This window comes from Chelonia mydas, chromosome 10 (assembly GCF_015237465.2).
Source record: "Chelonia mydas isolate rCheMyd1 chromosome 10, rCheMyd1.pri.v2, whole genome shotgun sequence".
NCBI classification, from domain to species: domain Eukaryota; kingdom Metazoa; phylum Chordata; order Testudines; family Cheloniidae; genus Chelonia; species Chelonia mydas.
This window is the reverse complement of record NC_051250.2, coordinates 59,247,362-59,268,125: the sequence shown is the minus strand read 5'-3', so window position 1 is coordinate 59,268,125 and position 20,764 is coordinate 59,247,362. Positions and strand designations below refer to the sequence as shown.

Here is a 20,764-nt window from a genome sequence, read left to right as displayed (position 1 = left end):
TTTTTCTAGAAACACCTCATCCACCTCCTCTTCGTGATTTGGTGGTCTATAGTAGACACATCCATATCTTACTTCATTTTTAAATTTTAAATATTATTAATTTTTGGTGGTGCATTTTGATACTGAGGATAAGAAATATGAGCTTAGATATTCTAGATTATTCTATTAACTATTTTTTTGGATTATGTCCAATACTCATTTGGTGAATGTCTATTTTTCTGCAAAGAAGAGAGTAGAGTCCACCACTGTATATCAGCCCTCTGCTTCCAACTGGGTATACCAGGGTCATGTGGAATGCTACATGGTGGGGCTGCTTTTCCTAGATGAGTCTTCCCTGTGTCGTTTCCTCTTCATCTGTTCCATTTTATTCACTGTACTAGTTCTCTTATTCTGCTTTCTCACAGAATAGCCTCTGAAGGACTGTCTGACTTTTAGAATGGTTTGAATTCCCTTTTATACTGCTTTGTCCATCTGCTCTCACAAAGTTTTTTTCCATGATATTTTGATTCTGTCAGGAGCGGCTTTGCTTTGTTGTCTAGTTTCTAGGAACAGTAACCTCTGCCTGTGTTGCTAGCCATAGCAGAGAAGTTAAAAGGATCTAAAGAGACATCTCAGTTAAATAATGCAACCAGGGGACTTTCTGAAAGCTTGCTTCCAACCTCTGAGAATTTTTTTTTTTTTTAAACTTTCTAAGGGAAGAGGCTGGACAAGTTTTTCCATGCCAAAATCACTGAAGTGAGGTGGGAGGATGCCATAGAGGTCCTTAGTACACTTGAACTTACCTTGTAGCTCCTTCTCAGGCATGAATCTATTCACCTGGTTGTTCCTGATCCTAATGAAATATTAGCCCACCAGCTTTTAACCATTGCACAGGAGAGCCTTGTTTTTGCTAGGTGGTGTTTAGAGGAATATAATGAACTAATTTTAAACCACAGAGAAAATACTGTTTAATTTCTGAACATCACTGAACAACAACGACAACATTGTAGCTCTTTCTTTGCAGAATTTGGAACAACTCGTTGCATTAGATTACGCTCAATTCATCTTTGGAAGGTTATCATAGCAACCATACAAGCTAGGGATCTGATTCATTTTTAAAGGAAAGCTTAAATTCTGCAGAAGTGGATGCTATTCACTTGTGAAATATTCTTATTCACTGTGGGCAAATAGATTTTTCACACCCTTCAGATGAAGACAGAAGTAGCCAAGGAATTACCATTGAGAATCAGAACCATAGGTCTGCTTGTTTGACATGAACTTTGTTTGTCCCATAAAGTTATTGCTTCTTTGAACCTCATATCAGAACACACAGGATTTACCTATAGCAGACTTTCACCTGTGATGACAACAGTTGTACTTGGGGGCTGTAACAGATGACTCAAATGCTCTGTGGACTGGGCACAGATGGGGATGCAGAACGCACACTGACTAATGGATTATGCTACCACGGATTCAGCTCGTCTAATAGCAATACGGGAAGCGTTGGTGCAGAAAGAGTACCAGAGGCCACTAATGTTTTTCCATCATGTCATCTAGATATGTTCTGAAGAGGGTTAGACAATACAATAGTTAAAAACAACAGTAGGTACCAGAACCCAGTCTACACTAGCACTCTGATTGTTGATAAACCTCCAGTGGAGCTCAACTCCTGCCCACTATATCTTGAATGTCAAAATACAGAGGACTAATTAGCAAGTCCCCATGAAGAGGAGCATCTGACTAAACCCTTGTAAATAGGAACATAAAAGATACTGGTTGTAGGTTGCTCATGAGGACTGGACTCAAAGGCCCTTTACCACCACCTTGTTGTCCACTGGATCTTTGGCCTCTTGCCATGGTTTTGCACAGGAAGAGGAAGGAACCCAAGGCGGGAGGTGTGGTCAAAAGCCATTGTTGATGAGGCAAGGTTCAAGTTGCTTGGTGGTAGTAATATAGACCTTGGAGGAACCACTGCACTGTCCACTTCCCACATTAGGTTTGGGGAGAGGAGTAGAAATATGCTGGCAATGGTAACAAAAGTGCAGATGACATACATCATTAATGTTTTTGAGGGAAATGCACCAAAGAGAAAATGTGACCAAAACTCTACAAATTTCTTAAAGGGACATCAACTTGAAATCTAATCAGCTTTTTGTTTAGTTGGGTTTTTTTTGTTTTTTGTTATTGTTGTTTTAAAAGTTAAAAGCTGTATCAGATGCTACACCAACCCCCAAGTGTATCTGCCAAATTCTATAGCTTTGCAATCATATTTTCCTATTTTAAAAAATGTTTCTTTCTCCTCTACGTCTGTGTGAAATATCCACTCAAATGGAAAATTCACTAACTACAGAAGGGAAAAGGTGCATTGGACTATATAGAATAACGTAAACTGGAAAACAAATGTGACTTTTAAGTTAACCATGTCTGTTTAATATTAATTGAGACTAAGTACCTCATGATTGATGACAGTCCAGCCACCAGATGAATCACTGTCACTGGAATTTTCAGACATTTTCAAAGTAGCTGTAAGTGAAAATAAATCATGTTAGCATGAAACATATATCGTTATTGTAATTTTTTTCTAAAAAACAACTGAAAATGTATCCAGCTTAGAAAACCACGGATCACACAATTATAATACTTATACAATACTTTACAATTTACAGAATTGGAATAAACTAGAATAAAAAGAGCAGGTCTGTTTTGAAAAAAAAAAGTATACTTTTGTATTTCAATATTTAAAACTATATTCTTGTAAAGTTAAGTAACTATTGAGTATATGGACTTTCTATATCAAGACCATGGGCAGTGTTTTCGGCCCTTATGGTTCCCCTTTTAGGCATCTAAAATGCTCAAAATGTGAGGAAAAAACAACGTGCAATTAGGTAATATATCCCAAGAATATTTCCTACAGACAGACAAACAATTAAAGATTAAAGGTAATTCCGAGTGCTTAAGACACCAAGCAACTATAATGAAAATGATTAAAACCATTACTTGTCATAGCAACTATGTTTCCCTGAGATGACTGATCATATGAAACGCCAGTGTTTGAAGTCCAGCAGGCTCCAAGGAAACAAACTTGGAATCTTTTAGAAAGTATAGTCTATTGGAGTTACTTCCACCCCAACCCTCAAAAACAGGGTACAATCATTCTTCAATTCCTTCCACTAAGTAAGAAATCCTTAATAATGACTCCAAAGAAGTGGGGAATATGATGTGGGCATAGAAAGTAGATTGATGAGAACAAAATAATGTAAAGGTGGAATTTAGTTACAATAAACTGTGAACTTATAATTGCTGCTATAAGAGAGGGGTTAAGGAATGATTTTCAGAAAAGTAGATGTGTGGTTGCAATTGATGTTTGTTTATTCCCATTTACCAATAAGATCCTGTTTTCTTCGTTGTTAAAATGCAATCTAAGTTTCTAAGCTCCCAAAAGACTAAAATGAAAACGGTTACAAGTTCTTCATTTTTAAAAAGATCTAATCTACTTAAAAAAGACAAAGTGGGTCAAACTTTATAAACAGGGTATACATTTATCATTTATAAAAAAAAATTCCAAGTAATCGGAAAACTATTGAATCATGCTGCATTAGCCATCCAACAGAATGGAAGAGTAAGTTTATGGGATACCAACGCTGAATAAAACTTCGAAAAAGTGATGATTAAATTAATAACACAAGAAAAGAGAGTTATAACACTTTGGTTCATAAACACGAACTCTTTACCAGAAATTCTGCCAGTTCAAAATATTTCTGATGAGAGTACAAACGTAGCATCTCGCTTAAACACATTTACTTCATTTATTACTGACCCTGCTGCCTTTATCCCTTTCTAGATAGATAGATAGATAGAAGATATGAACTAAACATGAAAAAGAACTCATTTCAAAGATAAATGTCAATGTCACTCCATATGCAGAGCTGTAGCTAGGAATTTACAGAGGGAAAAATTACCTAATCTGTTTTCCTATTGGGTTTCTTAGAGTTACATTTGACCAATCCCTGCAGTCACCGCCAAATTTATTAACAATTATTTTATAACATTCCATTTTCTCATTAAATTATGTTAAAATATTTAGGATTTCTACAGAGATATGGTAACAACCAGAACTGATCACTGCTAATAGATTAAGAATTCTTAACAATTAACAATTCAGATATCAATTTAGAATACTGAAAAACCAAAATAATTAAATTCTGGTCCATTTTAAAGAAAGGAAATTTACCTAAAGCAAAACACATTCATGCTTTCCATACAGATCCAGAAAGATACTAGCCAGTCCTGGGTTAATATATTTGGATTACCTAGGGGCCTTATTAAAAAAAATCCACTAAAATCAATAGAAAGAGACTCATTAAAATGAATGAGCTTTGGGTCAGGTACGAGAAGGCTACCAGATAGGATCTAAGTACTTGTCTACATGGGAGGGTTTAAATTGGATTAAGTCACTAGTCTGTTTTGAAAAAACTTAAGAACACACACCCCCATCCACTACAGTGAACTAACTCTGCATTTATTGCAAAATCTAGAATCCTCTTTCAAAGTGAAGTAAATTTGCTGTAAATTGAGTTAGTCCCGTTTATTGTTCATGTGCACATAATGCTGCTGTACATTACTTTGTCAGGACTCTAATGGCTATCCCACTGTTTTGCGGGTAACCATCACTGACCTGTCCGTTTAACTCTGTGCCCTTCCTTGCTCTGATGTGAAGATGACAGGATGTTCCCTCCCCTGTTTAAAAACTGGCAGGGGGCCAGATTTTGGCCATTGGATTTGACTGGTGCAATATTACTCAAGAAGCCCTACAACATGATTTGTGCAGCTGCTTGGAGCCATGCTGAGACACTAGATCTCATCACCAGCTGAGAAGAACTGCTGCTGCAGGAAGTTCTTGTGGTCAGCCACAGGAATAAAGCTCTTTTTGTGGACATAGCTAAGCAGATGACTGTGAGGGGCCACCACCAGAATGCTAAACAATACAAGAAAAACTACAAACAGTTTTACCATCTCTGAGATTCCCCCAAGGCTGTGAAGAATCTCAAGGAAGGAAAGTCAGAAATGCATATGAAAAAAATGCTATCATACTCTCTCTCGAATATGAACAATAACCCACTGTGGGTTTTTCCTACTCTCACAACTGCAGGACCTGCAGTGGCTAGATCCTCACGGACAGGGCCTTTATCAACATCTCAGTGGCTGACTAACCTGAATGGGAGAAAGTAGAAAACTCAGGATGAAATATTTGCAGACCACACTGCAGAGACCCAAAGAAAAACAAAAATAACGAAGAGGTGGAGGCGGTATTTTAGGACAGAGAGGGAAAATGACAGTGTGCTCTCCAGAGAGATTATGAGAGTGGCCAGGGACAGCATGGTAGTTGCCAGGGACAGCACTGCCATGTCAAAAGACAAGATTGAAAAGGATAGGGAGATACAGAGGCAACACAAAGCCAGAATGCCCTGGTGCCGCACATGTTGCTGTTAGGGCAGCAGGCAACACAAAATTCAAATCAGGACCCAGCCATGTTATGCAATTCTTGGAAAACACAGGCTATTGGGAACAGTAACTCCTCCCTGCTGTATTCCTGCAGCATTGCTCCCAGAGGCCATTCCCTTCACAAACTCAGGGCAGCGAAAACAGTTGCATCTGATAGTCCACCTCTTGTGAGCCCTCAAAAGCCTCTGGTAACTTCGAGCCTCGCCACTCAAACTCCAGAAATATAGGAAGTACTACTTCACACAATGCACAGTCAAGCCATGGAACTCATTGCCAGGGGATATTGTATCCTAAGCTTCTAACTGCAAGAAGCTGGGAGTGAACAACAGGGGATGGATCACTCGATAATTGCCCTGTTCTGTTAATTTCCTCTGAAGCATCTCGCATTGGTTACTGTCTGAAGACAGGATACTGGGCTGGATGGACTACTTGAGTGACCCAGTACAGCCATTCTTATGTTTAGGAGGCCCATGAAAAAGAAGCACCAGAAGATAGGCATCTACTTGCCTGCAACTTTAAACCACTTCCTGCTTTGTGTTCTGTCCTGCACTGCACTGTTGTACTTTGATATTTTTTGTTTCACTATTGTTTTAAAGAATTCTTTGTAGTTGTTAGATAACAGATTGCTGTTTAATGTATTGTTTAATAAGAAGAACCCGCTGTTGCAGTTAAAGATTTATTTTTGTTCCATACTGATTATTAAACAACAAAAGCCTTTAAAATTCATTCATAAGGAGTCATCAATATGTTTTACACAGAAAATCCTTAAATTTGAAATAATTCATAGGGTTTTACAGAAGTAGCTAGGCAAAGACAAGGTAAAATAAGGAGTGTCTACAATGCCACACTTCCCCTGCCCATAAAAAACACTAAACCACTCACAATCCATCCCACCCCTCTTCACAGGTTAACAGCTGGATGCACAGCTGCCAATTTTCAGGTCACAGAATGAAAATAAAATAAAAACAATAGGCTTCCCTGACAATATTGCCTTGAGTGTTTCCATTTTCTACTGAAAATCTTGTTGACTGCTTAAACTGCTGAGCAAGTCTCTGCCCTTTAGCCTCCCACCCACTGGTAAGACTTTTTCCATTACTCTCACAAATACTGTGCAACATGCAGTTATAATCTTAGGCAATTTTTTTTCTGCAACCCTCAACCTATTTCACAAACAGCACCATCTTCCTTTCAAATGGCCAAATGCACGCTTGACTATCATTCTGCAATTACTGAGGTGGTAAACAGTCCCTTCTTTCTGTCCAAACAGCCTGTGCATGGCTTCTTTAACCAGAGAAGCAGAGGATAAGCTGGATCTCCTAGGATCTCCACACCGTTAATGTCCATAGTGGGTAAGCAGTCCTTCCTCCATTAAGGTAAACAAATTTGAGTTCTGAAAGATTCTAGAATCATGGACCATTACAAATCACCCGGCATTTATGTCTGTAAACCTGTCATGGTGGTCAGCCTGCCCTTGGAGTATCATGGAGAAATAAACCTGTTTATAAATTCAGACCTGGATGCGCATGTGGGAATAACAGGTACATGAGTCCCATCAATTTCCCCAATACAGTTTAAGAACCCCATGGTGCAATTTCCATCAATAATCTGAGCATTACCAGGGTTTATAACCTGGTGCAACAGTACCTTTTTCTTGGAATGACCCACCTGCATGATCATGATTCCACCTGTTGATCTTGCCATGCTGAAGTGGTTGGCTATGGAGTGGTAACATTCAGGCATGGTCAGCTTCCAGATGGCAATGGCAACCCACTTCTCCACAGGTATGGATCACCAGCTGTGTACTCCTGGGTTAGTTCAGCACATAAAAAAGATTGCCTTCCCCACCCTGTAATCTCTCACCACTGTTAATCATCCCAGATCTGAAGAATGATGTTTTCCCACAAATCTATGCTTGTTTCCCAAACCTCAAAATAGCACTGCAGTGTGAAGCTGCTCCAAGATCCACTCTTCTCCTATCAATTGTTCCTCTTTTTTCCTTTGTCCTCATCCCACTTCCTCCCCCACTGAAACTGCTGGTGGAGGAGCTACTGCCATCACCACATCATCTGCTTGACAGTGCGGTGGATAGAGTTAAAGCCAAATTCATCTGTTTTGAGAGGTGAAATACAGCCCAAGCAGCCTCTACATATTTGCAGTTGCGAGAGTAGCAACATGGAACACTGTCAGGCCCACGCTGGCACTAGTCGAAAATGGCACTAGTCTACCCACACAGGAAAAATGGAGCCGAGGCAATGGAAATATGGGATTTTTAAAAATTTGAACCCATCTGGCTTCTGCTATATATCCCACAATTAACAGCGAGAAAAATCCAGGGATGCACACTACTCAGCAGCAAAGCAACAGATCCCAGGATGTCCAACCAAGAACACCATGTGTTTAGTACACAGCTAGCTGCTGCCATGCGTACACACAATAAGAACTGAAAGACAGCACACACAACCTGTATGCATGCTATTACTTTGTCTTGGGTATATTATGAGTTACCTGATGTACATCAAAAACCTGCAGATTAACTGCACAGCACAGACAAGCCCTTATGGGCCTGGACAAATAAACTTTAGTTAATAGTGAGGTCCTATTCTCTGATGCCACATCTTTTGGATGTGGTTGGTGGTCTCCTTCAAACCTTCTCCCTCTACACTTAATCTTTTTCCTCTTTGAGTGGCTACTATGTAGTGTGCTGTTATACCAAACAATGCATGACCACCTGGCAACAATTGCTATTCAGGATTCTGATGAGATCATAAAACATGTGTGCTATATCATCAGATCATTCAGATGTAATTATATAAACTTAACAGTCATCTTTTGGGTGACAGTGACTATCAACATCAGCACTTGCAGGGAGTACACTGGCACGTCTTTGACAATTTTCTTGGCTAAAATCCAATAAACAACACTGGTGATCTCAGATGCCCAAGTCTGAGGCTCCATATCCAAGACCACATCACAGAAGGAAATATATATTTTTGTATTACTATTACAATTAATATTACTATAAATTTCAAATCTCAGGTTTGTTTTTCCCACAACAGCCCCTCATTATCAGTGGAACACATTAAATTCATACCTTACTTCAAGACTGTAGCTTAAAAGGGCACTCAAATGGTTGAAATATTATAAGACTGGTTTCTTCGCAGTAATTTTCCCTGTACTCAGCAGTCCATAATGTATTAGAGTAGCAAATTTAAAGATGCTAGCTCAAAAGGAACACAGAAGTCATGCCAGCAAGTCATCTCCTTATAAGCATCTGTATTATATTAGATGCATGTTACTGCAAGATTTTCTCAATACATGGACAGCACAGCTGCTCTACCAAGTATCTGAACCAAAACTATGCTGGTGGATTTAGAAAAATGGAGAGGAAAAGTTGGGAGAGAAAGGGGAATAGGAAAAGAGGGAGCAATTAGAGAATGGAAGAGGCACTATAAGAAAATTAGACTAGTTGAGTGACTTTGTGGAAATCCTCTGTCTTGCAATGTAGGAAGGCTGAGTTAGTGTCTCAATCCTGGTCTTCCACTCCTGAAACATGGGCTAAGAAAGCTGTGGTGACCACTTGTTCAAACATGGGTGTGGGAGGCAATGCCTTGTATAAATATACAGCAACCCCACCACCATAAATGGTCTCCAGTCTTTCTGGGCTAGAAGGACCGTAGCCACAAGGTGTAGTCCCTGTAAGGTGGAAATCTAAGAGTTCCAAAAGCTTAAAAAATGGGGGATGGGGAGAACCTAACAGCTTCCAAAAGAAGACCTATTGGAAATAAAACAATGTCACGGTCTGACAGAAAATGGAGATCCCGATTCTTCTACCACCTAAGATCCAGATGTGCCTAGTTGTGGGAGGAATAGCCATCATAGCTAATGTTTACCCATTGTCCTGGCCATGCAGAAAGACAGACAAGATGTAAAGTATGTGGTTTACTTAGGCTGCAATGTTAATAACTCATCTGGGAACTATCTAACAATAAATTACAGTGCAGGTTATCACTCCTTTCTTAATTGCTTCCACCTGTTTGAAGAATGCAATCAGCCTACCCCCACTCCAAACCTGGTCCCATCCCATTACCAGAACCCCGACCACCCTTCCCCATATGACGGTTAAGGGGACTAGGGAAAAAGGGTTTTCTCCTAGCTGTACCACAAATTAGGAGCCCCAACCTCCATTCCTCAGCTTATTTAGAGGATGCCTTCCCACTCCAGTCTATCAGGAAACTATGCCACCTGTGGAATGAATAACTGCTCATGACACGTGTGCTGATCCCAGTGAAGGAGGGCTCTGTTTGGAGGAACACGTGTACATAGATCCCACCTTCCCCAGGTTCAAGCGGCCGCCCGGAGCCTTTTCCAGTCAGCCCTTAGCTCAAGTGATATCACCCTGTCTCTCCACCCTCAGGGATGGGGGACCCTGAAAGGGGCCATGACCGCTTTCTTCCCGCTGACCAAAGTCTCCCCCATCATTCAAGAGTGCAGAGAGCGCATTAGAACACTAAGAAAAAGCTGCTATCAAGCATGCATAATAAAAGCATTTTACATGTTAATCTGTCATACTAACATCCGCTCAAAGCAGCAAAAGAGCTACCCAGGGGTTGTGCAAATCCAGTAGCATTGGGATCAGATGTACAGGGTCACAGCACCACTCAGCTTTGGCCCAGCTGCCCCTCTGTCATGATCCAGGGGCAGCCAGGCCAAACATGAGTGGCACTGTGACCCTTTGTGCCAAGCTGCAACGCCCTGAGTAGAGAGCTGAGTCCAGCCCCATAGGATAGGAACCACTGCGATGGGCTCACTCTCCAACTCCCCCACCCAAAGCCTCCCTTCAGTGGTAATTTTTTTGGAGCGGGGAAGCACAGTTTCAGATTTTGCCCTGGGCACCCAAACACCTCTGTGTGGGAAGGAAGAGCTGATCTCTCTGTATCTTGGGATTCTCTCCAAGTTCTCCCACAGCCCCCTCCGCTGCCGATAGCAGCAACATGAGCAGCTCTGTGAGCTCTCCGTGCTGAGGAATGGCAAAGCAGCACAGCAGTCTATCCCCCTCCCTCTACAGCAGCAGTCTGCCTGCTGCTGCGTTCCTAGTGCAGGGCAGCATAGGAGCATGCCAATGCTTGGCTCTTTGTTTGTTTACCGAACAGAACAGTACACAGATACTTCCCAGAGCTTTGAAAGGGGAGGGGTGCATGCCTGCAGGGCAGCAGAGATCAAAACACTTTTGAGCAGAGCAATCAGCACAGGCATTGCAGGATATTGGCAGAACCCAGTTCCCTCGACAAAACAATCAGCAGTGTCTACACTGGCTCTTTGTCGACAATATAGGAGAGGAAAAGACAAAAGTCTCTCGTAGGGGTGAGCAGTTTTTTTATGACAAGAGTCCCATTGTAGTGTGTATGCTCTTGCTGTCTTGTCACCAAAAGGCAGTTTTGGGCAACAAAACTTTCCAGTGTAGACAAGCCCTCAGTCTCCAAAGATCATTAAACATTTGATTTCCCTGCTGGGACTGCCAACAATGGTTCCAATAACCAACTGTGAATAGATACCCAACAATTTCAAAGCAAACTGAAACAACTCATTTCATACAGACCAAAAGAGCCACACATTAACTATTCTGCCACTATTTGTTTTATTGGGTTAGACTGCAAGTGGTAACAGAAGCAAAAAGCCAGAGATCCCTTTTTTAATCAAACGACTTTGCCAGTATCACAGTTAACTATGTCTTCTAAATCTAACTTCAAAGTAGCAAACTTTTTAAATACCATAAATTGGTCAAATCCTTTTTTATATTATTCTCAACCTAAACTAAACTAGATTGCTAAATGAACAGATTCTGCAAACAGAATGCATATTTACAATGACTGTCAAAACTAGTAAAATATAGCAATTAAAAAAAAAGATATCTAAAAGAACAAAAATCTTTACACAGGAATAGTGTAACAATGCAATCAGATGTACATACTGAAACCCTACACAACAAATCATTTAAATATTCATCAAATTAAAACTAAAACATATCCACAACACACAAACACCAAGCTACTCATACCACTGCAATATAAACTGCTTTATCAACAGAAGTGACTGAATGCACATTACTGCAAGAACAAGTTTAACAAAAATATCCAGAAACCATATGTAAATCTGAGGTCATAGATAATATACTTAAACTTGACACAAGTTCTCTGAATATTAAAAAAAGAGAAAGACAAAAACAGGAAGTTAGCACAGGAAGAACTGCTAGTCTTCTCTCCCTGATGTATGCCTCAGGTCACATTAACATATTAAAAGAATTCACTAAAGTTAAGTAAACAATTTGAAGTTGTGTTCCAATAGATGTAATAAAGGAAGTAATTGCAGTTCAAATTGTGGCCTTGGGTAATCAACTGTACTAGTATATTTGCTACTAATAAAAATATGGATCAAGTTACAACCTTACACTATTGCTGTTTCAAAAATACAGCAACAGTTTCCACTTACTGGTTTCAGAGTAGCAGCCGTGTTCGTCTGTATTCGCAAAAAGAAAAGGAGTACTTGTGGCACCTTAGAGACTAACAAATTTATTTGAGCATAAGCTTTCGTGAGCTACAGCTCACTTCATCAGATGCATTCAGTGGAAAATACAGTGGGGAGATTTATATACATAGAGAACATGAAACAATGGGTGTTACCATACACACTGTAACGAGAGTGATCACTTACGGTGAGCTATTACCAGCAGGAGAGCGAGGGAGAGGGGGGTGGCGGTGATAATCAAGGTGGGCCATTTCCAGCAGTTGACAAGAACGTCTGAGGAACAGTGGGGGGGAGGGGGGAGAGTGGGGAAATAGTTTTACTTTGTGTAATGACCCATCCACTCCCAGTCTCTATTCAAGCCTAAGTTAATTGTATCCAGTTTGCAAATTAATTCCAATTCAGCAGTCTCTCCTTGGAGTCTGTTTCTGAAGTTTTTTTTGTTGAAGAATTGCCACTTTTAGGTCTGTAAGCGAGTGACCAAAGAGACTGAAGTGTTCTCCAACTGGTTTTTGAATGTCATAATTCTTGATGTCTGATTTGTGTCCATTTATTCTTTTACGTAGAGACTGTCCAGTTTGACCAATGTACATGGCAGAGGGGCATTGCTGGCACATGATGGCATATATCACATTGGTAGATGTGCTGGTGAACGAGCCTCTGAGAGTGTGGCTGATGTGATTAGGCCCTATGATGGTATCCCCTGAATAGATATGTGGACACAGTTGGCAACGGGCTTTGTTGCAAAGATAGGGCTTCCTAGAGCTGAGGAAGCATTGTTCTAAGTCAGCCATAAAAATGTTGGCATACTGTGGGGCCATATGGGTACCCATAGCAGTGCCGCTGATTTGAAGGTATACATTGTCCCCAAATGTGAAATACTTATGGGCGAGGACAAAGTCACAAAGTTCAACCACCAGGTTTGCCGTGACATTATCGGGGATACTGTTCCTGACAGCTTGTAGTCCATCTTTGTGTGGAAGGTTGGTGTAGAGGGCTTCTACATCCATAGTGGCCAGGATGGTGTTTTCAGGAAGATCACCGATGGATTGTAGTTTCCTCAGAAAGTCAGTGGTGTCTCGAAGATAGCTGGGAGTGCTGGTAGCGTAGGGCCTGAGGAGGGTGTCTACATAGCCAGACAATCCTGCTGTCAGGGTGCCAATGCCTGAGATGATGGGATGTCCAGGATTTCCAGGTTTATGGATCTTGGGTAGCAGATAGAATACCCCAGGTCGGGGTTCCAGGGGTGTGTCTGTGCAGATTTGTTCTTGTGCTTTTTCAGGGAGTTTCTTGAGCAAATGCTGTAGTTTCTTTTGGTAACCCTCAGTGGGATCAGAGGGTAATGGCTTGTAGAAAGTGGTGTTGGAGAGCTGCCTAGCAGCCTCTTGTTCATATTCCGACCTATTCATGATGACGACAGCACCTCCTTTGTCAGCCTTTTTGATTATGGTGTCTGAGGCTGTGGATGGCATTGTGTTCTGCACAGCTGAGGTTATGGGGCAAGTGATGCTGCTTTTCCATAATTTCAGCCCATGCATGTCGGCAGAAGCACTCTATGTAGAAGTCCAGTCTGTTGTTTCGACCTTCAGGAGGCGTCCAGAATCCTTCTTTTTGTAGTCTTAGTAGGAAAGTCTCTGTGGGTTAATATGTTGTTCAGAGGTGTGTTGGAAATATTCCTTGAGTCGGAGACGTCGAAAATAGGATTCTAGGTCACCACAGAACTGTACTGTATTATGTTTGTGGGAGTGGAGGGGCAGAAGGAGAGGCCCCGAGATAGGACAGATTCTTCTGCTGGGCTAAGAGTATAGTTGGATAGATTAACAATATTGCTGGGTGGGTTAAGGGAACCATTGTTGTGGCCCCTTGGGGCATGTAGTAGTTTAGATAGTTTAGTGTCCTTTTTCTTTTGTAGAGAAGCAAAGTATGTGTTGTAAATGGTTTGTCTAGTATTTGTAAAGTCTAGCCATGAGGAATTTAGCGTGGAAGGTTGGTCTTTTATGAGAATATCCAGTTTTGAGAGCTCATTCTTAATCTTTCCCTGTTTGCTGTAGAGGATGTTAATCAGGTGGTTCTGCAGTTTCTTTGAGAGCGTGTAGCACAAGCTGTCAACATAGTCTGTGTGGTATGTAGATTGTAATGGATTTTTTACCTTCAGTCCTTTTGGTATGATGTCCATCTGTTTGCATTTGGAAAGGAAGATGATATCTGTCTGTATCTATACGAGTTTTATACAATTAACTTAGGCTTGAATAAAGACTGGGAGTGGATGGGTCATTACACAAAGTAAAACTATTTCCCCATGTTTATTCCCCCATCCCCCATCGTTCCTCAGACGTTCTTGTCAACTGCTGAAAATGGCCCACCTTGATTATCACTACAAAAGGTTTCCCCCGCTGCCCCTCCCCCGCTCTCCTGCTGGTAATAGCTCACCTTAAGTGATCACTCTCCTTACAGTGTGTATGGTAACACCCATTGTTTCATGTTCTCTATGTATATAAATCTCCCCACTGTATTTTCCATTGAATGCATCCGATGAAGTGAGCTGTAGCTCACGAAAGCTTATGCTCAAATAAATTTGTTAGTCTCCAGGGTGCCACAAGTACTCCTTTTCTTTTTTCACTTACTGTTGAAGGTATTCAGCAAATGGATACTTTTGCATGCTACATAAATGTGCATCATGTTAAAAAATAAAAACCCCCAAAAATGCATTTAGAAGACTACTAAGATTTTGAAAATCATTCTATTAAGAGCTCGACTTATTTATATTATTCAGCATGCAAAAGTATGTGTGTGTCCAGTACTCAACTCTCTGTGTGTGTATATATTGCGTGTGCAGGTGTATTACAGGTAGCAACACCTACAGTTAAAGTTACCCAACATTTATAACTATAAGACCCTGTTTTCAATGGTTTGTAACTTTGCCAAACTTTAACCATAAGGACTAACATTTCTATGCCAAGTGTCTGCCTCTCACTGAATTTTTGGGAAAATTTCAGCAAAAACAGGTCAGCCCTGGCTCGGGCCAAGGTTAGGGACAATTACATTGTTTTGACCACATTAAATTCTTACAGACGTTTTGTAATGAAGCTCTAGGGCCTCCATGTTTTGTAATAAGGTCTTGAAATTTGGATGTGTCCTCCTGTCTGTCCAGTGTACATCTGTTTTATTTTCTTTTTTTCTAGTGATTTTGAGGAGAGGAAATATAAGTGAACTCTTACCCTTTAAGAGAAGTCCTTGTCTGATAGAAATCTTTTTTTCTGAGTAAAAAAGCAGACATTAGCATAAAGGATGAACTAAGCATATCTAAGGCCTACTTGAGGGGTGGGGGGGAAGAAAGAGGAAGAGAGTTCTAACATATGGTTTGTGCATTATTTTTCCCCATTCTTACCCTGTTGTTTTGTTAAAATAAACAAACTGCAATTTTTTCAGTGAGTGCATGTATTTTTATGATGAAAGCTCTGGGATTGGGTAACCCAGTATCACAAGCCATAATCTTGTCTGAGACATTATAATCATCACCACAGCAACCAATAGTGATGTCAAAGGATTAGGACTTCAAGTGAGGAACAAGTGACAAAGGAAGCAGAACAAAACGAGGAATAAAAGCTCCTGTTTTCATGTAAAAAGAGTAAGTAGATTGGGAAAGGGAAATACAGACTATATAGGAAAATAATTATGTAGTAAGATAAGATGAGTTCAATCAAATTGTGTGCTAGTTGTAGTTGGTCTGTGTCTCAAGCCATGTTAGAATCTAGCTTAAATGGTGGTGTGTGGTTTTGGTTTTACCACACCCCGACATAGGCGCCGACTTCCCCTCTTTCCCATGGGTGTTTGACCCCCACTCTGCCCCCAACCCCGCCCCCACTCTGCCCGTTCCATGAGGCCCCGCCCCTGCCCACCCCTTCTCCATCCCCATTTCAACCCCTTCCCCAAAGTCCCCACCCCAACTCTGCCCCCTCCCTGCCCCTATTCCAACTCCTTCCCCAAATCCCCACTCTGGCCCCGCCTCTTCCCCACCTCCTCCCCTGAGCGCACCACATTTCCGCTCCTCCTCCTCCCTCCCGGAGTGTGCTAACGCTGCCAAACAGCTGTTTGGCGGCAGTTGGGTGGGAAACGCTTGGGAGGTAGGCAGAGCAGCGGGGACGCAGCGCACTCAGGGGTGGGGGAGGAGAAGGAAGAGATGGGCCGGGGGGTGACGGGAGCTTGGCTCCTGGTGGGTGCAGAGTACCCACTAATTTTTCCCCAGGGGTGCTCCAGTCCTGGAGCACCCATGGAGTCGGCGCCTATGCACCCCCATACTAGTGCCAATTTAAGAGGAGTTATCCTGGCAAGTAGTCATATATATTCTGTTTCTATCACAGGAAGCAGAATGAGGAAATCAATAAAAAAATTCTGTACTTTCTACATGTATTTTAAGGAAACTAATGCACTTAGCTTGAAACATTTCTCCAACACTTATTAGCCTAAGTTTTAAGCTTTGTTACCCATCCTACACACAAGGTAAGAAAAAAATGTGTTTTATAAATTAGTTATCTAGCATGATTTGAAACACCCCATTAGCATCTGATGTATACACAGTGTGTAACACCTATAATATTGTGTTATGGGTGTTGTAATCTGGAGTGGGAATCTAGGTTATGACTGGAACAGAGAACACAATCTTAAAGGTGTTAAACTGTGTCTACATCAGGTGTTAATGGGAGAGTTTCAAATCATGTTCACTAACTAATTAATAAAAAAAGCACCTCCTTTCATCATTTAGATAGCAAAGGAGGACAGTGGGAGCAGAGTTAAGGCTGTTTGGTTCCCCCTAAATTGTGCATTTCCATACCATTTAATGTTTGTTGCAAGTTATAACTTTACTGTTAAATTTCCAAGCTAAGTATGTGGCTTGAGAAAACTATTACTTAAAGAGAAAGAAAACATTATGAACCTAATAGAAGCTAAATATAACCATAACTCCTTAATGTTTTCTGTCCTGGAATTATTGTCTCTAAATAGAATTGTTGTTCCTTTGCCAATAATCTCATTTAAAGTAAAGTAAAAACAACATTATTCTTCCTTACCAACTTCATTTAAAGTAGATCTTTAATATATTTCTAAATAGTATTACCCACCCCACCCTTCAGATACTAGCCCCAGCCAAAAGGTAGTGGAGAATAGATTGCTCTTTAATACAGCGTTTTAAAATAAAATTGCTAATAACTTCACATTATTTTAAAATACTTCAAGTACCACTTGCATATGTACAACTTTATTTATTTGCAAATAAACTTTATATTGCTAATCTATGCAAGGATAAAATATGACATCATCTGAGTTGATGGACACTATCCAGAAATCTGTATTAAAAATGATAATTCCACTAACTTTAAAAACAGAAGCATGATTTTAGCTTTTCTAGTACTTGAGTTAGAAAACCAACATAGACACTGAGAATTTGGATTAAGATACCTCTCAAAATTTTAGGGTACAAGCAGACTGCTGATATGAATGTAAACTCAGATGAAAGAAAAGTTGGAAATGAAAAAGATACTATTTAAAGTACTTATTTTATTATTTTAGACCAAGAAACAAATGTGGGGAATGAAAACACGAAAAGAAGTATATGTGGGTAAAAAATGGTAATGTAGTTTAAATTCTTTCATCTGCTATATAGTACAGTTCAACCTTTTCTGAGAGATAGCACTTAGGACTCAGTTTCTAAACTGACCGAAAAAATAACATTAAAACTGGACACTAGTTAGATGAGTAAGAAGATCTAGTCTTGAGAACTAGGATAAAGAACAGAGCATCTCACCTTCAAACTTGGCCTGAAAAAAGTTGTTGTCATGAGAAAAGTGTGTAATGGAGTGGTTTGTTTCAAAGCAATTGCTGACTAGCTGTAGTTAAGTGGGAGCAGGATTAAGGAGCTTTAAAACTTGTCCAAACTTTCATAGTCAGTTTAGTCTGGGTTTTTTCGCTTAGACAGAGGCCTGCTCAGCTTGGGACTAAAACTGGCCTTGGAGCCTGGATAGGAAAAGAGCTGCTCAGAACATAAAGTTTGTTCTAGCCCTGAAAGATTGTTCAGCCTGGGGCTTTGGTTTAGGAAGAGGCTAACTCCACCTATCTGATATATTCCAGCCTATCAGCGCCAAAGAATAGGATTAAGAAGTCTTCCTTCGGACTAGACCAAATAAAATTCACTTGAGCAATAATTTAAAGCTTTCTAAAAAATTCTTAAATGAAAGGTTACAAATTTTAATTGTACTGCCTACATTACATAAAATAATCCATTTCCTTCTCAAATAGTCATCAGATCTACATGCCAAGCTGTCAGAGAAAGGAGGAGGAGAGAATAGTGTTACAGCTACAATGTGGTTAGACTTCTGAAAATATCTCATTTTCTGAAATAATATTTATGTAGTGCCCAAAGTATGCTGTGTATCAGGTCTTAAATCATCTGTATGAAATATCATTTCTTTCAATTACAAAAAATCCTCAAAAAATCTGCACACAATGTGCTTCAGAAGACTCCAGAAAAGATCCATATGTTATACACTACACTGCATTCAACTTTATATTTCATGTTTTTCTTGCATTTCCCATGCAAAAGTTAGATGCTTTCTTATGTTCTTAAAAATTGGACAGAAATGTATTCAGCAAAATTATGAATGATTAGGGTTGTACTGCCTTTTGCAATCAAGTCTCTATAGTATAATTTACATATATTATCTTTGATTCAAAGTTTCATTGTCAAGGAATTATGTGCTAAATCATTCTCCAAATCATGGCAAAGCAGCAAGGAAATACATGAGTTTGACTTCACAGATTTTCCAGGAAACTGACACTTTGTGTAGGACATTTTTTGAAGGGAGAGGGGAGCTTCCCTACACTCACACCAAATTCTGTGTGGATTCCAGAGAGCCAGTTTTATGGAGGAGTTACAGGACCAACTGAATGTACTACATTTTATAGCAATTTATTTGCTCTCTATTTTAAATGTGCCCTTCTAGATTACAGATAAGAGGCATAAAGCTATTAAACACATTTTAGAACATGAGAAGCAAGGCCACTGTGTTCTTGTTTACAGTATTTGCTAATTTTTTTTTTCAAAATAAGTATTAACTTCCATAAATACAGCCTAATGCTAAGTAGCTCATATAAATAATCTAGTGCAGTTTTATTATCATCATCCATGAAATACCTGCTCAAAGAGATCTTTTAAAGGTATTAACGTACAAAACCAGAGAGACTGGAGAAGTTCATCACCCAGCTGTCCAGCCATTACCATTCACGACCTGTTTGATACTAAAAGACTTAAAGCAGGAGTTCTCAAACGGGAGATCGGGACCTCAGGGGGTCGCAAAGTTATTACATGGGGGGTTGCAAGCTGTCAGCCTCCACTCCAAACCCCGCTCTGCCTCCAGCATTTATAATGGTGTTAAATATATAAAAAAGTGGTTTTAATTTATAATAGGGGTCACACTCAGAGGCTTGCTATGTGAAAGGGGTCACAAGTACAAAAGTTTGAGAACCGCTGACTTAAAGGGACACAGTCAACTTGAAATCTAGTCAATTTAAAAAAAAAAAAAATTAAAAGCAGTTTAAGGTTCTATGGCTGCTGACCCTCCCAGTCCTCCTGTGGTTTCAAAATTACATTTTCTTATTTTTAAAAATTGTGTATTTCCCCCTCCAGTAAAAGACTCATGTGAACAGGGGAAAGACTGAAGAAGACTATACACCAATTGCTACAAAATGCACGAAGTACACAGAATGAAAAATCTTTTTTTTTTTTAATTTTGGTTATTTTACAGTAATCTGAGGTGTTATAACAATAATAGATAAATTTCAGTGTTATTTTTAAGATGACATCCCTATAATAACAGAAACAGAAATAAACTTTGCACATAGTATGTTTTACCAATACTGTATTACAAACTTCTAAGAAAGCTGCCCGAGTCTTTCATTCAGCTATTACTACTACTGTTATTTGACATTTATATTATGATACTCTCTAGAGACCTCAACTAGATTGGTACTCCACTGTGATAGGCAGTGAAGGAAACATATTAAACAACAGTTCCTGCCTGAAAGAGCTTACAATTTAGTGAGCTTTGGAGAATCTCCCCTATAGTCCTATAAAGTCAACTGGCATCTTCTTACCGACTTCAACGGGCTTTGGATCAGACCCCAATACCCAAGGTATCAACAGTGAAACTACTGTAATTTTACTCTTGTTTGTGATAACCAACTACTTTAAAATATGTAGCTTCTTATGATGAAAATATAACTAAAATACACAGGGCATAATCTTGAAAAAATTGGATGGAAGATTTTTTTTGAAAATTATTATTTATATTAGTAGCCAGTCTACAAACTGAGGTTATCTAGAAATGTAATCTATTGTAATGGTTTTCCAAACCTTTCACAGTAATGACAAAGCTATCATTTTACTTCTGTCTTTTTACGATTTTGTTGGCAGTAATTAAGTAGAAATCAGTCTGTCTACTTCCAGAGTCTTGGTTCTTCTGTCTTGAAAGAATGTGCTTAAAAATATTCTGCTCCATCCCCCGCAGGAGAAGTTATGATGCAATTGGCTGCATTCTCCACAACTGCACAGTTGTGTGGGGAACTCCACAGGAGTCAGTGCCATTTGAGGTAATTATAGGGTGCACATGAGATAAAGCTCCTGTAATGGCATGAAATCTAACACAGGATTAAAAGAAATGAGTATGTGCATGTAGAGATATGAAGGAAAAGGAAAACTGAGTGAAAGAAATTA

The 20,764-nt window shown here is 39.8% G+C and overlaps 1 protein-coding gene across 16 annotated transcripts in view; it reads right to left on the bottom strand.

Moving 5' to 3' along the window:
* The window catches only part of CCPG1 (cell cycle progression 1), a 72,110-nt gene that overhangs the window by 49,188 nt on the left and 2,158 nt on the right, over positions 1-20,764 (bottom strand). For 11 of the 16 annotated variants that reach the window (XM_043523366.1, XM_037909937.1, XM_043523358.1 and 8 more), the window contains exon 2: positions 2,432-2,502. In XM_043523366.1, coding sequence (XP_043379301.1) covers positions 2,432-2,491 — 60 coding nt within the window. In that variant the 5' untranslated portion in view covers positions 2,492-2,502. Of the gene's footprint in view, positions 1-2,431; positions 2,503-7,146; positions 7,287-20,764 lie in introns of those variants that run through there. The other 5 variants (XM_037909934.1, XM_037909936.1, XM_037909935.1 and 2 more) reach the window with 2 other exon arrangements.